Here is a 23,332-nt window from a genome sequence, read left to right on the forward strand (position 1 = left end):
AGGCCTTTCAGCTCAACAAGTCTACACCGACCCGCCGAAGCGCAACCCACCCATACCCCTACACTACGGACAATTTAGCATGGCCAATTCACCTGACCTGCACATCTTTGGACTGTGGGAGGAAACCGGAGCACCCGGAGGAAACCCTCGCAGACACGGGGAGAATGTGCAAACTCCACACAGTCAGTCGCCTGAGTCAGGAATTGAACCCGGGTCTCTGGCACTGTGAGGCAGCAGTGCTAACCACTGTGCCACCGTGCCGCCCAGTTAGCTGACTGCTCAGCTCATTTTGTTTGTGGGAGTTGGGTCTGTACAAACTGGCTGCTGCAATTTCCTAAATGACACACTGGATCCAAAAACACCCAGAGTAATGATTTGGCTGAAATAAATTAGGACAATTAGCCAAATTGAACATAATTGTGGTGTACAGTATGTAATAACTTGGATATCCAAATAACCTAATATCTTCATTTTTGTGCAGTTACGTTGTTTAATTAATGGTTTTGGAATTAACATATCCTACGTTGAGTACAGGTTGTCCTGGGTTGAGAATTAGTTACAGTAAGATCACAAAGGCATGCAGTTGGCGGTCTGACACATTCCTGCAATGAGACTCCAATCTCAAGTTATGATGAAACTATTTAAACATCTAATAAATCAGAAGCAGCAGATTCTGATGAACAAATATTTTTTGTACTTTTATTCAATTTTGGAAGTTTCTTCGAGGAAGATTAATGTATTTACAAAAATACAAAATCAATTATTAATGATGTTTAAATCACTCCCTGGGCCAAATTAAATTGGCAATGGCAGCATTTTGTGTTGATTCCAGTAAAAAAAAACAATGACCCCTTATGCCACATGCATAATTGCTAACACAAAACCAACAGTGCCTGAGTGGAGCAAAGTGGAAAATTGTGTATGTGCTGGGAGCAGCTGAAAATTCCCGCTGATCCAACTGACAGTCCCAAGATACTAAATTAATCAGTCAGTGCAGAGGTTTAAAAAACTTGTCCTTTCTGTTGAAAAAAAAATCACTAAGACCCTCTGATTCCTAAACTAAGCCCAACTGAAGGACAGAGATCAAAGCCTGCTATAAGTGGACAAAAATGGGGAAAGGGCAGTGCAGTGGTTTTGTCAATGGACTATAGTAACCTAGAGATCCAAGCTAATACTCTATGGTCCATGGGTTAAAATCCCACCACATGAGCTGTTAGAATTTCAATTTATAAATCTGAAATGTTAAGCAAGTCTCAGTAATAGCTTTGAAGCCATTTTGATGTTTTAGAAAACCCACCTGGTCCACTAATCTGCTTTAAGGAAGGAAATGTGTCTTTCTGACATGGTCAGACCTACATGTATTTTGACTCTAAAATTTTCAAGAAAGTCAATCAATTCAATGGTAATTAAGGGTGGGTAACAAATGCTGGCTTTGCTGTCAATTCCCACATCTGCAGGAAGGTGGGTCCTTGGCTCAACGTCTGCTAATGCTTCATCCTGGGCTGTTTTGCAGCAGTTAGTAATTGCCTTCCATCTTCAGAGGCAGGGTGAGGAGGCAGATCCCAAGATTGTCTTGGCTGAAACAGGAACAGAGGCTACACTGTTAACGTGATTCTGAAGCACAGTCTAACCAACTGCCAGCTTCCCCTTTTGAGTCCTGCCCAAATATCTGCCCCATTTTCTTTCTCCACCCCCTTTCAACTTTCAGAACTCAATAGTGTGACAAAAAATAGACTATGTACATCATTTCACTGTTTCTTTTTGCCTTTTAAAAGAAAATATAGTTTCCAACATTAATCCACAAAAAAAACATTTTGCAGTAGGATATAGAACCTTCACGAATTACACAATTATCTGCTACCAAGTCCTTGGCATTTTGGTTTAAAGGTGTTTCTATTCTACTTCATTTATTTGTTCTAAAAATATTAAAAGAAGAAAAAGAATGTTTGACAGTGATTGTAATAGAAACTGAGATTGTTTACCTCCTGATTGTTGAGGAACCTTTTCTACACTGTCCTCTAGGGGAGAACCTTCCAAGGTTAGTACTGGATTATTAATCCAGAAACCCAGCTAATGTTCTGGGAGACCTGGATGCAAATCCCACCGAGGCAAATGGTGCAATTTGAATTCAATAAAAACCTGGAATTAAAAGTCTAATGATAATTATAAAACCACTGTCAATTGTGAGGACAAACTCATCTGGTTCACTCATGCCTTTTAGGGACAGAAACTGCTGTTTTTACCTGGTCAGGTCTGGCTTACATGTGACTTCAGACCGATAGCAGTGACTCTCAACTGAACCCTGGTCCTGGCCAGTCACATCCACGTCCCGTAAATGAATTCTTCTTTAAAAAATCTCTCCGAGTCAGGATGCAGATCATGTTGTGAATTTGTGGAACATTCTTCCCAAGAGGACAGTGGAGGTCATTGAATAGTTTTATGGTGAAAGTGAGGAGGTGAAGGAGAGAAAGTGAAGTTGAGGCTAGAATCAGATCAACCAAGATCTTATTGAATGGTGTAACAGACTTGTCACAAACCATTGGAGTGGTACGATGCAAACCGAACCCTGCTATTTCCTGAATCATACCAAACATTAATGCTTTTTAGAAAATTACATACAGCACCCCATTTACATGACTTTCAGACAAAGGTTGACAGCAAACATGGACCAGATTTTTGTACTAAATATTATTATTTTACTACAGATAAAGTAAATAAATATAGCCTATTGGCATATAACACTATTAAAACTCTAATCTCCTTACAAATACCTCTTTACACACATACAAACCTCTGTTTGTAAGTAGTACAGAGTGACAAATTTACTTGGAAAACATATCTGATTTATCAGTTCAAAATGTCAGAGCTCGCAGCAGCTTTCTGCAGGAAAGATAGCTGGCTTTCAAGTTTCAACCAAGGTTTGTTTTACTGCAGAGAGCAGTCAGCTGCTGGGGAAGAATATCAGTACGCTCCTCCATATCTTTCTTTATGTCTCTCTAACTTGTTTGCAGTTCCAATGTGCTGAAATAGCTGAGAACCAATCAGCTTTACTTGTAAACAACTTCTTGGCAACTGTCTGCATATAGCAGGAGCCCATAGCCAGAAAACGGACTTCACAATTGGTACCAAGTTTGTTGTTGTGAAGTGATGGTAAATCCCTTTTTTTTAAACAAAAGAACTTCTTTCTCCTTGCAGTACAAGACACGGAAATAAAGAGAGACCGTTCTTGCAGGCTTGAGCGGCCACGTGGCCTATTCTTGCTTTTAAATGCACGCTATCGTATCTCCAGGAATATATTCAGCAAATTTTGGCAACTCAACACCAAGACACATAGCCAAGACGTAGCTCTCATCTATTATCTTGGCAAGACCAGAAGCATGTTTGACATTGCTAATACATGGACTAGGACTAAGCCTTTATTAGATAAGACAAGTTTCTATTTCTGAAAAGGATGATCAGCAATGGTCTTTCCCCACAGTGATTCTCTACTGCCTGCTGCCCATTTCCTGCCTGATGCCTGACAGTTGACTTTTGGAGAGGCACCTTTATGGACAGGCACAATGCCTGTATGTAAGTTTGCTCACTGAGCTGGAAAGTTCATTTTCAGATGTTTCATCACCAAACTAGCTAACATCATCAATGAGCCTCCAATGAAGCACCGTTGTTAGTGACTGGCTTTCTATTTGTGCGTTTAGGTTTCCTTAACACAATGCCATCTGTGGGACCTCTCCTCAAGGTTCCCCCTTAACCAGTTTTTAGGCAGGCTTATAAATGGGCACCCAACGTGAGCAGGATGCTTTCCATATGAAAATCAGAGTCCCACAGGTGTACCAACAAGCTCCAATGCAAATGTTTGGAATGTGCTCTGTCCATCGCATATTGGGTTGGCATAATAGTCACCACATTAGCAAACACTTTCTTCCAATGGGTCTAAAAGGAGCAAGAGTCCTGCTTCTGGCTACTTGAAGATGCAGTGGCCTAGAGTTAGCCCATGCTTGTTCCTTGCGGAATCAGATTTGGCTTTCAAACTGTGCCGACTGACTGCTCAGCTTGGTGCAAGAGCATATGAACAGTAGATGATAATGGGGTGCAGCCTGTCCCGTCTGCCTCAGGCAGAAACAATAGCTGCTTTACCAACAGCCTGCTCATTTGCAGTGAATATGAAAGATAAACTCCCTCACAGTTCATCCAGTATATCAGCATATGGTGAACTGTAATGAACTTGGCCCCTGTAAGTTCATGTTTGTGCAATTCAAACAGCTGCATTTTACTTTCACAGGGCTAATTAATTTGGTCAAAGTAAACTCTAGCTTGAAGGGACTTTTCTTGCTTGCTTAATTAATCCATTGAAAACTGGGTCCACATCTGAGTTTGAACAGTACACTCCAAATTCTGGTAATACTGTTCACTCGTAAATAATTCCATTCATGAACAAACTAGTTTAATAGTTGCCGGTGTTCATGGCAGAGCAGTACACACAAACCACAACATTTACTTTGGGGTAAAAGAGCAGAAGGATGGGCTACAACATACAGATAACATTTACAGGTCACAGCCTTGCAGTAAGCAGCATTATACACTGCAGTACTTATTAGATAAATACTATCTGAAAAGTTGCATTATTTTAGTTGGTATTGGTAGGTATCAGTGGGCCTGGCAGCATCATGGTGATACAAATATTTCTGCTAGGGGTCTCAATTTCCTCCCTAACTTCCCACAACATCCTGGGATGCATTTCATCGGGTCCCAGAGATTTGTCCACCTTTGTTTTCTAAGGCCTCCAGCACTTCCTCTTCTGATCTGTGGAACGTTTTGAAAACATCAATATTTCCCTCCATTCTCTAGTCTCCATTTCTTTCTCCACAGTAAAAACAACTGACGCAAAATACTAATTTAATCTCTCCATCTCAAGGTTCAACACAGAGATGACCTTGTTGATATTTAAGAGGCCCTACTCTCTCTCTAGTTGCTGTTTTGTTCAGTGAACTTGTAGAATCTCTTTAGCCTTAATCTTACTCATCAAAGCTAACTCATATCCACTCATTGCCTTCCTGATTTCCCTCTTAAGAATGCCCCTTCATTGCTGTGTTTTTTTTTGTTTGTTTCAGGTCTCCAGAATCTGCAATTCGTTGTCTTATTTAAGGTCTAATCCTCAGCTGCTGTCCTTGGTTCATTATGTAACAGTCCTGATTGATCAGAGGCATCCCTCCTCCTCAGTTACAGTTTGTAGCTAAACAAATGCAGCCTCACAGAGTCATTTGTTAAAGCAAGTGTGTGAAAATATGCATGGTCTTGGTCACATTGAATGCATTGGGGTCAGAATTCCATTAATAGTTAAACTGCTTATTGAAGTCTGCCTGCTATAGATATCATCCACCCTCAAACGCATTATGAAACCATATAGAATCCTGCAAACCGGCTTGTAGGGAGCTCATTGTAAGACAAGGTTCCCCTCATGAAACAGAATGTAGCAAAATACTACAGTGTGAAGTATGTTCTTTTTGAGGTATTGCTTGCATCACAACAGCAACTAATGGAATAGTGGCTTCTACTGTTAAAGGGGTGGAATAGTAAAGCAAGAAAGTATTATTGCAATTGTACTATATAGTGATGAGTCTGCTACTGGAGCACAATAGCTTTGGTCCCCTTACATGAGCGAAGATGCAGGCAATTCAGAGAAGGTTCACTAAACTGATTCCAGCCATGAAAGGCTTTTCTTATGAAGAGAGTTCAAGTAATTTAGGCACACACTCACTATAGTTTAGAATGACGAGAGGCAATCTAATTGAGATATAAATATGTTAAGGAGATTGACAAAGTAGACATAGCTCCATAAGGGGAAAAATCTGCTCTATCAAGAACAAGAGGCGATAGCATTAAGGGGTGGAAGACCCAACGAGTTCTGAGAACTACTCCTTGCAAAGGGTCATTAATTTGTGGAATTCACTATTCCAAATTGTGGTGGGATGTTGGGACACTGAATAAATTTGAGATCAATAGATGTTTAATTAGTATTCAGTTAAAGAGTTACAGGGAGCAAGCAGCAAAGTGCAGTTGAGGTTGAGAGGAGATCAATGTCAAAATTCAGGTTGACAGAAAATTTACCCATTCCCACTCCTAGTTCTTCTGTAAGTAGAGTCGTGATGTAAGTAATTAGACTGTACAGAGAAGCAAGCCAAAAGGTGATAGAAAACAGATTCTCTTTCCCCCAGTATTAACATTAGTAGGGTAGCACAGTAACTCAGTGGTTAGTACTGCTGCCTCACAGTGCCAGGGACCTGGGTTCAATTTCACCCTTGGGCGTCTGAGCAGGTTTCCTCCATCCAAAGATATGCAGGTTAGGCAGATTGACCTTGGGAAGTTCAGGGAAGTACAGGGGTTGCGTCTAGGTGGGATGGTCTTCAGAGGGTTGGTATGGACTAGAATCAAATAGCCTGTTTCCACACTGTAGGAATTTTATGATTGATTGGAGAAAATGAACATGCTTTGCAAAAACGCCACAGGAAATTTCCTTCCTCGACTGGGAATTAAACATTGCGCATTTTTCATTGGAAACAACCACTTTGATACCAAATTATTTTTAATGAAACGCACTCAAAGCAATTAACAAAATATTTTGTGTTGCCAAAGTGTTAAATTTACAATATTCCAGTTAGACAATACAAAATGCACACATTGTGGTTTCAACACCTAGAAATGGGCATTCAAGTTCACCACCAAGATGTTAAGTTTAAGATTTCTTGTTCAGTTTTTGGGGCTTCTTGTGTTTCAAAATGATCAGTTTCCAAGATTAGTAAAACAGTCAAATTCTTACAATAATACATTTACATTTCTATAATTTAAAGCAAATATCTCAACATACACCGATACAATTGTACTCTTATGCATAACTGTATTGAAAAATAAGCTGTGAAACCACCATCTTCACTTTCATTGAGTACTGAAGAATTCTTTGCTGTCAGTAACGCGTGTTGAAGCTAAGATAATGAATCATCATTCGCAGGAGCAGGCATTTTACATTTGTGATCCCTACCTATGAAATAAAACACAAAATAAGAAAATAGTATAACATGATTCAAACATTAAACAAGTTTACTTATGAACCCTTCTCAACTTGCCTGGTTATAATAGAATCTCTGCACCAAAAAGTCCTTTATAATAAATATTTAACTGAATCAATGAGAAATGCAGGTGAAAATTGGATATTATCTGATATAATGGTAGTTAGGTCATTCAGAATTATAATTGAGATGTGGATTAACTCTATTAGTTCTGATGTACATTAAAAAGTTTTCATGTACAACCTAAAAAGATCCTGCAAAAAGAATATCACTAGTGATGCCATATCCTTAAGAAAACAGAAGCCTTAAGATAGCCAAATTTACCAAAGATTGCATGCAATTTTCACTTTGGGCTTATAGAATTATCGCTTATAAAAATCTTATTGAAGTAAATAATTTCCTTCATAAAAGGCAACAATAACAAAAAGGAGTACTTTGGTTTCTGAAATCATTAATAATTGGTAAAGATCTAAGTGTCAGGCTCCTTGATATTAAAAAAAATTAACTATGTCAAGCTTGCACTAGCATTCTTTGTCAAATGAACTACCCAAGAACTAAATTCAATTTAAAGTCTGCACGATTCCTTTAAATCTGTAACTAAATTATCAATCTTTCAGCAGAAGGGCAACAATAACGATAAAATAATGGTCCTTGCCCGCTGAAATTTAGCACTGAAGGACTGTAAAGACACTATATTTATTGAAAAATCACCAGTAAACAGTGATATTCCAGTTACTTAAAGTCACTGTAAATGTTGTCTTTAGGGGACAGAAACCTTAAGTCAGTCTTCATTTTCTTGCAATATGCATCGTCTCCCATCAGGGTGCACCTAAGAGACAGAGAACAAGTAAAGAAACACCTTGATCCCTTATGTTTTGCTGTGATTTTTTTACAAAAAATGCCTGTGAAAAAATTCCGCATAACAATAAGGAACGTAAATAATTTTCTTGAATAAACACCTCAAAGTCTGATGCTAACTTAACTTTACTTTTTTTTTTAACATACATCACAATTCAACTGCAGCAAAGCAAAGAATCCTTAGAAGTGTCAGCTATTCAAAACATTTCTTTAAAGATAATAGTTGCAAGAAATGCACTTTTCATCTGGTATGAAATGCTTATCTAGGCATGCCGTCAGAAATGACCTTGTGGAGAAGGTGAAGGAGGTGTCTCATTCAAAGTAGGCCCATGGAATAGGCGGCGTGGGCTGTTGCCTCCCAGCATAGCAACATAACTTGCTTTCCTTTCTCTCTCAGCACCATCGAAGGGAAGTAAGAAAACAGTACAAAACATTAGTTATTTTGCAATAACAGGATAACTGGATCAGACTTCCAAACAGCTTTGTGAATTGTGGTGACCTTTAACTGGCATTAACTGAGACACTGATCTCCAATAAGCAACATCCACTTTTAACAGTTACTTCCACAATATGTTAGAACATTAACTGAACTGATGTGAAGAAGAGACACTAGAAAACTGATCAACTACTCCTTTGCATAAATCATTTCTTTTACCAGTTTTTATTTTTTTTTGAAATAGTAAGTGAAAGGCTTACAGCAACTAAAGGCAATTTACGTTGAGTGCATTGATTTGTGACTTGATAATCTTTTTTTTACTTTGTACAAAAGGTAGTTGGATAAAAATGTCACATTTACATAGAAAATGACGTTTGTTAAACATCTCATACGAAAACAATTGGGATAATAAAATAAAATTTAAAAAAAACAGATCAGATCAGCAAGTCACCACTGTAGTTTTATTGTTGTACAGAGACTTGACTGCACGTCTGGACCACTGTGAAATGGCTATAATGCTTGTTCAAAACAAACACTATTTACCAGTGTATTTATAAATGCACAACCAAAATCCTTCAGTATTCTGCATGGGTAACTTTAGGTGCAGGTGGAGTGTGCTGCTGTCTGACAAAATGCCCCGACTTACCTTTTCTATACATAAGCAAAGGCATTGTGCAATTATTTTAGCTCCTTCACTGGTTCTTAAGTGTAAGAAGGCATTAGTACAGCACTAAGCTCTGATGAACTATTGAAGGTTTTGTATGCCTTTGTGGGTTGATTTCATCAAGGGGAATACGAACATTTATGCCCATTAAAAATTAATTGTCCCCCATAAGCACAATGGCTTTACTGAATCAAAAACAAGCTACCATGCAATCAGAAACCCACGGCTTCACAGATCCTGTCAGGCTGAAGCCAGGTGTTGACTTGCGCCAGTGAAGGGGCTAAGTGCAGAGCTACAATTCAAAGTCATCACAACTCATCTTAAAAAAAATAAATGCCAAATTAAATGTACAAAAGAAAAAAGGTAAAGAAGCAATTACCGCTTTAAAAAGCAGCTTCTTTGCTCAAGAGTGGAAGGTTATGTATGCCTGTATTGAGAGACAACATGATCACAAATAATGAAACCAATGCACATAACGTAGCAAAGGAAATTCTTACTGTAAAACAATTTAACTTTAATTTTTAAAAATTCAGCAAGTGTCATATTTTAGCCATCTACAAAGAAATATAAAATCCCAATTTTTTTCCATTTCAATGACTAAATGAAACTGTTTGTTTATTAATGGACTATAGGTACAGATTTACTAAAACAGAATTTTATGGCATTGACAAATTTCTACCACAATTCTATAACAGTGTCAAATGGTGAAAAACAGTACACTGAAGGTGCTATATCATCAAGCTTCCCTGCACTCAAGTCTATAAATTGGCATAGTTTCAGCACTACATTAGCAAATTCACAAGCTAGTTAATATCATTACATTCGCCAGCATGCAAGGCATTCTGCCATGATGCTACTACTTCCCATTCATGAGCTGTGCCTATTTGTGACAATGAATGCTAATACACCAGTAATGTTGATGGTTTAGCTTACCTTCAGTGTACTGAAAGTGGTACACAACCTGCTTTAAATGATGTGACCATCCCTGCGAGCAGGCACAGGTAGGGACAGACCCCTTCGGCACTGAGTACACCAAGGGCATGCTGGCCTGCGTACACACACCTAGGAAAACGTGAATATAAACATCATTTTACCTTGGCCATTGGTACAGAGACAAGGATGGGCTAAGCCTGCACAAAAACAAAAAAGGTGTATTTTGAAGAACTGCAGCCAAAATTCTTCTCCAAAAACACCATTATTACAAGATCTTAAAATAATTTTTCTTTATAAACAGTTTGTGTGCAGCCTTAGCTGTTAAAACAATTCAACAAAACTACAGTGAAAGTATGAAGAAAACATTTGGAAAAAACAAATCAATATATTTACAGTGACTCAAATTCCTACTAGAAATAACATTTCTCTTTTAACTTAACTTCATGCATATTTCATGGTAAACATCGTGTTTCACATATACTAAAATACTTTTCTCTGACTTTTCCAGTCTTTGTTTAATTGCTCAAACCCGTTAAATCCTCCGATTAAATCTTCTCCTGAATGAATGGGTGCTGCAGTGCCTGATTAATGCTGACACGTTTGGCTGGATCTAACATAAGAATCTGTTCCAGCAAGTCTTTGAGCTGGTGAACTTTTTTACGCTGGTCTTCTGGCAAACGCTGACAACCAATCATGTCAGACAGCAGGTCCTTAGTAGAATTAATAGTGCTCATAACAGTGACTTTCTCCTAAAGTAAAACAAAAAGAAAATCAGTCTTAGTCCAAATGCGTGGTGCTTTAATATTTACATATACACGCACACAAATTAGAAGTAGGACACATACAGTACTTCAAGCCTCCACCATTCCATATCCCTGTCTACTTCGGTGACCTTCAAAAGCTTTGGTGCAGAGGTACCGGTATTGGACAGAGGTGGACAAAGTCAGAAAAAGCACAACACTAGGTTAGGGTGGTACAGTGGATCAATGGTTAGCACTGCTGCCTTTCAGCGCCAGGGACCTGGGTTCAATTCCAGCCTCGGGGACTGTGGAGTTTGCATATTTTTCCAGTGTCTGCGCGGGTTTCCTCCCACAATCCAAAGATGTGCAGGGGTTAGAGTGAAGTATGCTAAATAGCCCATAGTGTTCAGGAATGTGTAGGTTGGTGCATTGGTCAGGGTTAAATTAGAGTAATAGGGTAGGGGAATGGATCTGGTGGGATACTTCTTGGAGAGTCAGTGTGGGCTTGTTGAGCCGAAAGGAGTGTTTCCACACTGTGGGGATTCTATGATAGTCCAACAGGTTTATTTGAAACCACAAGCTTTTGGAGCCTCTGCTCCCTCCTCAGGCTGCCTGAGGAAGAAGGGCTCCAAAGGCGTGCAGTTTTAAATAAACCTGTTGGACTATAACCTGGTGTTGTGTGATTTTTTACTTCAAAAGCTTATCAAACAAGAATCTTGTCTACTGCCTTAAAAATATTAATTAGTTCACCTCCATTGCCTTCTGTCAAAAGCCACAAGACCTTGGGAGAAATAACTGTTCCTCATCTCAGTCTTAAAAAATGCAGCACCTAATTTTTAAACAACACTTTTTAGTCTTGGATGCAAGAATAAATATCCTTTCCACATTCACCGTGTGATGTCCATTCTATACCTGGGATCATTACCCATCAGCTGTTATAAACTCAAGGAAACAAGCCCAGTCTATCAGTCTTTCCTTAGGACAAACCTGTTCATTCTAAGTGTCAATCTAGTCGACCCCCATGAAACATGTCCAATGCATTTAATCCTTCTTTAAATAAGGATACTAAAATGCGCACAGTATTCAAGATATCAGATTATGTCCTGTATAAATGAAGCACAATATCCTTACTTCAATGTTCATTTCCTACAGAAACAAACAATAGCAATCTTTCAACCTTAATTACTTGCTACACCCGCAAACTAATTTTTCATGACTCAAAACTAGAATATCTCATCCCCTTCCATCTCAGAATTCTGCAGTCATTCCATTTAAGTAATACTGTTTTTATTTTAAACAGCGTACACATTTGAGTTTCCAATGCATGCACAGGTGGTCGCATTGAAGACAGAGCATCACAACACAGCCTCATGACAAAACCTTCTGACAGTCATCCTGCAAACCTCCCACTCCCGGCTCACCCTACAGCACACCACTACAGATCTTTGGAGATCACCAACCACTGTGCTACTTAGTGCATGGTGTTGACAAATAACCACTTTTTGTATCCTTCCTGTCAAAGCAAACTTCACATGATCCTCCATTGGCCAGATCTTTGCTGCTCACTCAAAACATAAACGTTTGATTCCACCACATTTCTTTCACAACATATTCTGCTACTTATTTTTATGTCATCTGCAAGTACTGCTGTCAAACCTTTGCACCTTTAAGTCATCAATGTAAATTGTAAGAAGCTAAGGCCCCAGCACAGATCCTTATGGGACTCTACTCCTCACATCCCATTAATCAGAAACGGACCCATTAATTCCTACTGATTTTTTCCAGCCAGCCAATCTTCCTTGCAGGTAAATTTGTCTCAGCTTCTAATTTTACATGATTCCTTGTCAAATGCTTTTTCTAGAAATTTAAGTACAACAGGCACCTCTTTATATACAGCACATCATACCCTCCAAAAAACTCCAATATATTTGTTAAACAGCATATTCCCCTCAACATGATGCAAGCTCTTGCCAATTACCTTAGGTTTTTTTTCCATATACAGCCTCCTTAATCATTATTTGTAACATATTCCCCACAGACATCCAAAGCTAACCAGCCTAGTTTCCTGCTTTCTATCTCCCTCCCATAAAATTGTGAATTTTAGAACATTTAACACGAACACATTTAATTCATCAGCCACCCTGTTAAGACCAGAGAATGAAGTCTATCAGGACACAGACTTGCTAATCCCCCCAGTGAGTTTTCATCATTACTAATTACAATTTATCGATTTTAAAGCATTATAGCCAAAAGTGAAACAAGCTTAAAGTTGAATACAATTAGCCTGCAACATTGTAACATTTTGATTTAGAGTTAAAATTTAAATTAACCACTAATTTCTTACTGATTTGTAAACCTAGCTGCAAACAGAGAGAAAAAAGTATAATGTGCTATGGCAACACAGCTGAATAGTAATGAAGCAGAATACACTGAACTTAGGGCAATCTACCAGGCAGTATATGCTTTTCCATTGAATCTCAAAATGGAGTTTAGTCTCATTCATTTCATCGCAAGGATATGGCAGCTCAGGTACCAATCCATGCTCATGCTATTGTTGCTGAATAAGGTATAGTAATATTTGCTTTCTGCCGTGTTCCAGTTAAAAGGTTCATATTGTGTTCTACATTTTCAACTTATTAAAACATCTTTTAATTATTGATATCAGGTAAAATCCATGTCTTTGCAGATCTCACCACCTGCAGCGTATCATTCCACAAGTTTCTTTTGCGCACAATATGTCAAAACGTACAATAGTCCACGATCTGAATGATGCCCATGAGAAATCATATTCAGACAAGATTTATAACTATTATTTTTTGCCACACTAAAGCAACACTGATATCGACAAACACTAACAGATACTGGCAATTAGTTACATGATTCCTCTATGAGGTAGTGATGAGGATGTGGTCAGGACAAGTGAAGGCCTCACAGGAACCCAATGAGCAAATGCCCCTGGTTCAGATTCTGGGAAGTGGCATCCTGTGCTCCACTCAGAAATGCAAAATAAGTTTTCTTTTCTATTTTAAAAGAATTTATTTCATTTACCAATGTAGGAATTCAACAATTTAAAATACTGCATACAACAATATTTTTACAGATATAATGCTTTTTCTGCTAAGACAGGCCACACAGAACCCGATAGCAATTTTAACATTCATCCCAATGCAAATTGATGCTTCGTTTGAAGTCTTTCCTTTTACGTAGCTATTTTCAGGAATGCAGCCACAACTTTATATGAAGATTCCCTATATACTAGGTATGACAAGAAAATTGTCATGAATTAGTCAATAAAGTTATCTAACTTCAATAGACCTGCAGCTTAAACAGGGTACAAGAAGTGGTGTATTTCCTCATTCAATCTAGTGATTGATATAATCTCACAAACCAATTTTACAAAATATTCCCACTTGAAATACCACCCACTCAACACTTCTACCTTACACAACTGCTATCGGCTCTGTTACTCGTAACCTTCTGAAAGCCACAGCTGTTATGCAAAACAGCATTCCCAGACTGATTCCATCCAGCATTAGTTGCATCAAAAACTTCCAAATTCAGCTTCATGAGTTAGTGAAAATTTGGCACAGTGACACATTTTGAAACACTATGTATGCACAAAATATTGACTGCATTTCACAATGTGTTATTTTTGGATTAAGAAAGTAGAAAGGCTTCTTACTCAAATCAGACAATAAATATTAACAGCTGCAATTTCTGTAGCACTTGGCTCAAAGATAGCAAGTTATGATGAACATAAATGGAAACAAAATTCATTCTTTGCATAAAGTAGCCAAGTGGATTATTTTGGGTCTTTTTGCTGGTGTTGTAAGCACAGTGGTATTCCCCATTTAGGATCATTTTTAGCTGACTGCTGAGATTAACATTCACCTTTAAAAAACTGAAGTAACTTTCTATTTTTATTTTTCTTTAATCAGAAAAATAAAATATTCCATTTTCAGTATTTTCTTGGTTAAGGTAATCTGCCATTTTCAGTATGTTGTGGCTGTGCACGAGATTGAAGAGAAAAGAAACTCCAATATAATGCAGAGTTAAATAAAATGTTGCCACAATTCCAAAGCTATGTACCAGCTTGGAATACCCTGGAGAAGCTTTATTCACATGGGTAAGGTGAACTGTTTCTACATATTTCCAATTGGTAATTACGAACAGACATTTTTAAAGACTAGAGTGGGTCACCTACTCACTTTCATGGTCAGAAAACGGAAAGGGATACAAAAGTGATGACAAAATATTACTAAAAAATTGTCAATTTTTTACTTTGTTAGCAGCCATGAATGCCACATATCTCTGAACCCACTGCAAAATGATGAGGCCCAAAATAGGACTCAGAACATCTCTCTCATACTGGATTAGTGGTGCTGGAAGAGCACAGCAGTTCAGGCAGCATCCAACGAGCAGCGAAATCAACGTTTCGGGCAAAAGCCCTTCATATTTATTCCTGATGAAGGGCTTTTGCCCGAAACGTTGATTTCGCTGCTCGTTGGATGCTGCCTGAACTGCTGTGCTCTTCCAGCACCACTAATCCAGTATTTGATTTTCAGCATCTGCAGTCATTGTTTTTACATCTCTCTCATAGTTGTTCCATCTGAAGTATCAATTGTTCATCTTTTTATATTACATCTTCAAATTCAATGTTTATGGTGGTGCACAAAGGCTAACATTCAGCATAATATTCAAGGTCTCCATTAATTTCAACTAAAGATTTGCCTGCCGTTAGCAACACAAGAAGGAATACATTGATCTGAATTACATGTTTTATCGTTTTAATAAAAGCAGCAAGTTGCTTTGTGCTGCAGTCTAAGATCAGGAAAATGGAGGGTACAATTCAAGCTGGCAAACTGAAAAAACACAATACTTTTAAATTCAAAATTTCCCAAAGTCTTTTCCTTCAAAAATCAGTTCCTTTGTGCAAATGTACTAAGGACTACACTCTGGAATACATTAGGTGAAGAATACAAACCCTTTCTGTCACTTTATCCACCTCAATGTACATGAAGTTCAGATTCTGATCAAAGTGCTGGTCCTTGAAAACACCTTTCCGGATCATCTGAAAATAATTAAATATATTTCACAATTATACAAATGTGCAAGACAATCAATGATACATTTTACCACTTGAAGACCCTGATCTTTTATGGATCATAGAAAAACGTAGAAGCGTCACTGCAAAAGGTCTGTGCAATGGTTTCCTTTCCCCACAATATTGTGCAAACCAATAGCATTTTAAGGATGACAAAGGAGAAAGTTACAGAAAGTAAAGATTTTCTGTTTAATTTTCAGAATTAATTGCAAAAGTGCCAGTTTAATCCACAAATCTTTCTACATGTTCTGTATCAGTCTTATACAAACTGATATACAACTGATTCATTAAGGCACATACATATACAAATATGATAATGCCCAGAGAGCATGAACAAATGGTCATTATAATTTAATGGGAAAATTTTAAAAATATAAGATCTTATAGGGGAAAAAAAAACAATGATTCAAATACTGCCATTGCATCAGTTTCAAAATATGGCAGGATATATAATTTATAAATATACAAGGTGATACTGCTGAAGGTTTCTCTGACAGTGATTTTATAATTTTTAAAGATACAGCAGCCACAGAATGGAACTTTAAAAACAAAATAAAACCTGAAGACAGTTCTAGTGAAGGTCACAAACTAGTAAAGGATTCAAGAAACAGGAAAATCACTAACATACCGATCTTGAGGCCAACCTTCCAAACTCAGTGGATGTTGTTCAACCTCCACCAAAAATTCAAAATTCCAAACATACTGAATCCTGCACTTCAGTATCCAAGCACCAATAAAGTTTTTAATGTTAGCAATGAGCCAGTAAGACTTTTGGCTTTCTGGCAACATAAAGAAAGATAAAGATGGCTTTTAGCCATCCAGCTGTTTAAAGCACATTAATTGCTGGGTCAAAATCCTGGAACTTGCTAACAGGATTGTGATTGCAACGTCATCTCACAGACTGCAGCTGTTCAAGGTGGTAGAACACTGCTCTACTAAACTTAAGATCTTCTAAACTGAAACTTTCCCCCATTAAAGCCTCCCAGAACTGCTACAGCATAGGGTTAGAAACAGAGCGAAGGCTCCTCTGCTCAATTAAACCCAAAGTAAAGCTCCCTTGACAACATTCTCATGAAACAATCCCAGGACAGGGCCACTACAGGATAAATACAAAATAAAGCCTCAGGGCAATAAAGCTGGTCTTGTAACAACATCCACATTCCATGAATGAATTAAAAATAAACAGTGGAAGAATATCTTCTTTTCAGTTTCAAAAGCAAAAGTGTCAGTTTAATCCGCAAATCTTTCTACATGTTCTGTGTCAGTCTTATACAAACTGATATACAACTGATTCATTAAGGCACATGTATAAACAAATATGATAATATCCATACACAGAGCATGAACCAGTGGTCAATATACTTTAATAGGAAAATTAAATATTTTATCCCACATATAAAGTTTCAATTTTAAAATTTGGTTTTCCTTACCAATTTGACATCATAAAGAAATTAAAATAATTTATTGTCAAAAATATTAAATTCAAATGATCAATAAAGTATAAAATACTTGCAAGTTAAAATGTTCGTTATCAAATTAAAATAAATCTAAGATTAATTCACCTACCTTATTTGGCATCTTGCCCTTTAAATCCATCATGAGTTTCAGCATATGATTATTAGTTTTGCCAGGAAATAGAATTTTTCCTGTGTAAAGCTCATAAAGTGTGCAACCAACAGACCACAAGTCTATGGCATAATCATAAACTTTCCCAATAACTGCAAGAGATAAACAGAAAGTGCTTAAGCTTGGATACTGAAGTATTCTTGCTTATGTTTAGTGCATTTTGATCAAAGTGTTAGAAATAAAACAAAATTTCATAATCAGTATTGTAAATAAACAGGTCACACACTCTAAGTACATTTTCACTGCACACAACTGACACTGCATTAAGGAACTCTTTAAAATAATAACAAAACTGCAGATTATATGTATAATTTTTAAAGCAAACAGGCATATTTAGCTAAATCACTGGAGCAAAACACAAAGCAGAGAAAAAAATAAAAGAAATTGACTCAGACTGTTCCCTTAATGTGATGACTGACCAGCAACAGCCTAGATTTATAGACCTTTCATCAGTAAAACGTCCCAAAGCATTGGAAAATACTTTTGTGGTGAGGAAAGTGCAAGTTAACAGATCAAAGGAAGTACAATTCTGTTAAGAGTTTAGTGGATAGGACAACAATAAAGGTGCATAATAAATTCCAGCATGTAAACACAATATGCAAGCTTGTATCTATAATTTACCCAGGTTATGTTGCTGAACAGAATTTCTTGTTCTGTGGTGCTATGAAGTCTGCTTGGACTTCTCAACCACCAACGGGTCCTATTATCGTAGCTATAAGATTTCATTTTGGATGTGTGCAGGTGTTTGTGTTTCTGGAGGGTTGGTGCTCGCACCAATTTACTTTCTTGGCCACAGTAAATGAGATCAACGATAACCCAAAGGAAAGAAATCTAAGTACCACGACTAAATGTGCAAATTCTCATCTGCTTCAGATTTTAAATAAACATGTAAAACTTACTAATTTCAGGTGCTCGATAAAATCTGCTGACGAGGTATGGTGTTATATCGTTATCAGCTACATGTGAAGCTGAGCCAAAGTCACAAAGCTTCAGGATGGTTTTGGATTCATTTACCTTTAAAGAAACAAGTTTTACTTAGCAATCAATCTCTAAGAGCCTACACAGAAATTTCAGATCCATTTTTGACAGCACAAATTGTAATTAAATTTTAAGTTAAATAATTTCAGCACAATAACATGATTGGAAATGTTGAACTATTCTGGTGACACTATTTCAGAGGAAACAGTTTGCAATCTTACACCACTGCATTTATCATATACCTGTTCACAACAAAATATGGATGTAGGTTAGCTCACTGAGCTGGAAGGTTTGTTTTCAGATGTTTCATCACCATACTAGGTATCATCATCAGTGACCCTTGGGGTGAAATACTGGTGGTATGGCCTGCTTTTTGTGTTTAGGTTTTTTGGGTTGGTGACGTCATTTCCCACAGTGATATTTCCCCTGTGGTGACACCATTTCACGTGATGTCATTTCCTGTTTTTTTTCCTCTCTCGGGGGTGGTAAATGGGATCCAAGTCAATGTGTTTGTTGATAGAGTTCCGGTTGGAATGCTATGTTTCTAGGAATTCTCACATGTGTCTCTGTTTGACTTGTCCGGGATATTTAGCACCCCGATAGAAAAAGAACAGGAAATGACGTCGCCAACCCAAGGAAGCCTAAACAAAGAAAAAGCAGGCCACACCACCAGTGCTTCATTCGGAGGTTCATTGATGATGTTACCTTGTATGTTGACAAAACATCTAAAAGCGAACCTTACAGCTCAGCAAGCAAACCTACATCCAGAACCTCAACCTGAGTTACAAATCATCTCAAAACTCGCTAACAAAATATTTCAGTGCATAACAATACATTACTTTTGAAATATTTACTGATTTCAGATGTTTACTTCAGTTCTATGAAATTCATAATCGCCACCTTCATATACTTGCGATTTCAAGAACATCAAATCAACTTAAACTGGTAGCTGACTGCCATGGAGCAATGTACTTCAGGTGTAAAATGAAGACTTCAAACGTATTGATTACAAGGGTTCAGTAAAATCGGACCAGGATGGTGTTAAAACACAATGTCACAAAATTTACATCTTGGCAAAAGAGACATATTGGTACATGAATAGTTTCACAGCAAGTAGTAGGAAGAGTCTACATCTCTGAAAATAAAATGTTCAGACAGGTTGAGACCATCTTTCTGAATTTTCCACAACATTTTAGTCATGTTGCCTCAGTGAAGAAGCACACTACTTAAATAATCCTTACATCCAACACGGAGACTTTTTCATAAGTTTCACAGAAAACTCTCTCTCTGCAAAAGAGATATACACCCTAACGTTCACTCACCAAAGGCAATAAAATCCCTATGCAAATGAACTAAAACACTAAAAATGCTGTTAATCTGGAAAAGGAATGAGTGTTTGCATCAGTAAATTAAAATGCACATCTCAAACCTTAAATCCACGTTGTGCCCCAAACTAATTTAGTCATTATCTTCTACTCCTCCTTTTCCATCATTGCATTTTGATTTCAAACACAAATGTCGACTGATGAATCCAAGAAATTACAAAACTCAACAGACAAGGAGAGCTCAACATAAACCTGATTTATGCGATTGATTTGAAGAAGAAATTTACATATCCATAGCCCAACATTATCAAGATATCACAATCTTTTCATGCAATACCCTATTTTAAGCTTATATTAGCAAAAAAGGTTACAATTTACCAGAATGTTGTCAGGTTTGATATCAGCATGAAGGATGTTACATCTCTTCAACAATTTCAGAGCCAGGAAAAGTTGCTGACTGTATGATCTTACAGCCTTTATATGAAGACCAACATCTTTCCCATATTTTTTCAACACCTCACGTAAGTTCATACTGTGCAAAAGGGGAGCAAAATGTTTTAATACTCAAAATGAAATAAATATAAATGATAAAAATATTGGTGTCATTCAATAATACAATTTTTAGAGCACACAACTAATTTTAAGCAATGTTATAAGTAAGATAACGCAATTTATATCCTTTTTACTTGTTTAGTAAAAAAAATGGACAAAACATTTTTTTTTCCAAAAAATATAGCAAGTGATGCTCAACTGAAGCCAAAATACTACTTCATATCCATTTGGTCTTTCTGTTCCAATTCAAAAAACCCATAATAGTTTAAACGTTGCTTCAGAAGAGATGTCAAACAATCCCTTTGTGTTGTCATAATACTAACACTATGGTCAAGTGCGAACTGTGCAGTGAGTAAGTAATTCCATTTTAACCTCTCCTACAGTAAAGATAGTTGATTCCCATTTTCACAATAGCTTTGTCACAAGCACCAAGCATTGGTCATGCTTTTAAATTCTCAGCTTCCTTTTGCTGGAGAAAGGCAGTGGGGGAAAAAAGCACTAATATTTGCTTCTAAACAAAATGGGGATAGATTGGTTTTGAAATTTTAAAAAGCTTAAGACCACTGACTTCGTAAATAATACACTGCCTCTGAATTCATTTGTCAAGACCAGGAGAATGAAAATACATACTTCTAAAGTTCTTTAAATATAAAGGCATCCTCCACTTACCACGAGGATCACCTCTAGTTACCACTAAGAAGAATGACGAAACAATGCACCTGAAAGACATTATGAGACAGAATGTCACAACTCGAGTGTGGTCTCTTTACTCTTCTTCCTATGGTTACAAGCTTGTGTTGAGAATGAACAAAAAAAGATAGATTACCAGTCAAAAGCAAGGTGCAAATGAAGCAATTTAAGATTCCCCTTCTACTGACCCCTCAGGACTGGGGTTCATAGCATAAAGCTATTGTGAAAAGGTCAATGGCCAGCACTGAAATCTCTAATGTCAAAATGAAGGAGAAGCAAAAGTTACATGCCTGAAAATAGTGAAATACTTTGAATTTTGACAGCAGACTACAGCCTATCAAGGAATTTGTAACCATTTTGGCTTCAATAGTACATCATGTTAATAATTAGATTGGAATGCAAAATCTTGTTCAAACACAACGGTCATCCAAGGACTGTGGCCATACTTTGCGCTGACCATAGAAATCTGAACAACACTGGTCACAGCAGTTTGTTTGCTTGCCTCAATTCCAATAACTGATATTTCTTAATGAAGTATTGGTAATAGCAGTGGTGGGTGAGAAAAACATTTATATTTACAGAGTTATGCAGTAACCAGTTACCTCAGAGGCTCAAAGACCAAGCAGAGATGTTGCTTGTGGTAGAAGTGTCTAAAAAGTCTCAGGCAATGGAACTTATCATCAGGATCTGCATCATTCAACTTCTTCAGGAACTCGAGCTCCTTCAAACCAGTCTTTTGCCTATCAACACAAGCATCAATCAACCTCCATTTTATTCAAGAAAATGAACTACAATGAAATGCATTATATTTTACAAGGAAAACACAAAAATACAATACAGTTGGAGGTGCTAGTGATACAACTGACAACAAATTCCCTCTGTCAAAAAGGAGACTGAAAGCAGTCCACGTTTCTGCTGGGAATCCACTAAAGTGTTGAGGTACGACTGAATGACACTGAACTGTGATACGTCCTACAATTAATGAGTTAACACACCACCAGAGCCCACACTGCAGGTCAAGAACTGTGTAACAACCTTATTTGGAAAATCTAAGTCATGCTGAAATAGAAAACGAGACAGATCAAAGGTGTTTGACTTGCACTCATCAAGATAAACATAAGAACACCAAATTCAAACAATTTACACTACAGTGAACTATGATAGTCAAGGCTGTGCCATTGAGAAAGCAAAAATTCTCCTGAGAATTCCAAAGTGACATAAAGCATGAACATAATACCTTTGCTCGTATGGAACAAGTCCTGTGCATCATTTTATATTGCTTTTAGTGAGCATAAAATGAGTCATGCTGTGACAACTGGTTGTGGTAAACTGGTTAGTGCAGCTATTAGCACACAGGGCATTGTTTGATAGATCCTACCTAATCATAGTATCACATTTTGTTTTGCATTTTATAAATGCCAAAGTTCCTTATAAAGAGGCTACAAGAGCAAGTCATACAGAATACTGCACTAAGTAATTCACCTCCTGACTCTGCAAAGCCTGTCCACCATCTAATGGCACACGTCAGGAGCGAAATGGAAAATTCCATCCTTGCCAGGAGGAGTGCAGCTGCAACACAAGAAGCTTGACACCATCCAGGACAAAGTAGCCTACTTGACTGGCACCAAGACCATAAACACCCACAGCTTCCACAACCAATGCTCAGGAGCAATGTGTATAAATAGCAAGATGCACTGCAGAAATTTGTCAACGATCCTTAGCACCTTCCAAACCCATGACCACCATCATCCAGTAGGACAGCAAAATGCATGGTAAAACTATCCCTTGCAAATTACCCTCTGATCCACTCACCATCCTGAGTTGGAAATATATCGTCATTCTTTCACTGTCCCTAGGTCAAATTCCTGGAACTTACTCCTTAACAGCATTTTGGATCAAGTAAAAGCACATGGGCTGCAGTAGTTCAAGAACAGTAGCTCACCACCACCTTAAGAGTAACATGGGATAGGCAATAAATACTGACCCTGCCAGCGACACCCATATCCCATGACCTGACAAGAAAAAAACTATGCTTGCTCTGTCTGATCACATGAAAATTTTCAGTGTTCAGTGACCATGTCGACACTAACAATTTATAACAACAAATTTGATGCAGGCTAGCCAGCCAATCCCAGTTTTCTTAATAGTGATTGACTTGCACAACTTTCCAATCCAAATGCAAGTGCTCGAGGCAAGACAACTTTGGAGGATGTTCTGATGAAGAGTCACTGGATTCAAAAAGTTCATTCTGCTTTCTTCCTACATATGCTGTCAGTACCTGCTAAATTTCTCAAGTAATTTATGCTTTAATTTGGAGAATATTAGTTCAGGCACCTACAACATTGCCCTACTTTTTAAACCCTGG

General features: G+C 37.6%; 1 protein-coding gene across 6 annotated transcripts in view; it reads right to left on the minus strand.

The window, feature by feature from the left end:
* Positions 1-6,562: 6,562 nt before the first annotated feature.
* The window catches only part of LOC140464879 (serine/threonine-protein kinase PRP4 homolog), a 50,258-nt gene continuing 33,488 nt past the window's right edge, over positions 6,563-23,332 (minus strand). The window contains exons 10-17 of one of the 6 annotated variants that reach the window (XR_011955006.1): positions 21,570-21,707; positions 20,104-20,257; positions 18,322-18,436; positions 17,363-17,514; positions 15,677-15,763; positions 9,953-10,701; positions 8,206-9,446; positions 6,563-7,890 (exon numbers count right to left, since the gene is read on the minus strand). Coding sequence is in view for 1 of the 6 variants with exons in the window: in XM_072560450.1 (XP_072416551.1) it covers positions 10,498-10,701; positions 15,677-15,763; positions 17,363-17,514; positions 18,322-18,436; positions 20,104-20,257; positions 21,570-21,707 (850 nt within the window). In the remaining 5 variants the exon portion in view is untranslated. Of the gene's footprint in view, positions 10,702-15,676; positions 15,764-17,362; positions 17,515-18,321; positions 18,437-20,103; positions 20,258-21,569; positions 21,708-23,332 lie in introns of all 6 variants that reach the window. The other 5 variants (XR_011955008.1, XR_011955009.1, XR_011955007.1 and 2 more) reach the window with 5 other exon arrangements.

The sequence above is a fragment of the Chiloscyllium punctatum genome, chromosome 41 (genome assembly GCF_047496795.1).
Source record: "Chiloscyllium punctatum isolate Juve2018m chromosome 41, sChiPun1.3, whole genome shotgun sequence".
Classification (NCBI taxonomy): Eukaryota; Metazoa; Chordata; class Chondrichthyes; order Orectolobiformes; family Hemiscylliidae; genus Chiloscyllium; species Chiloscyllium punctatum.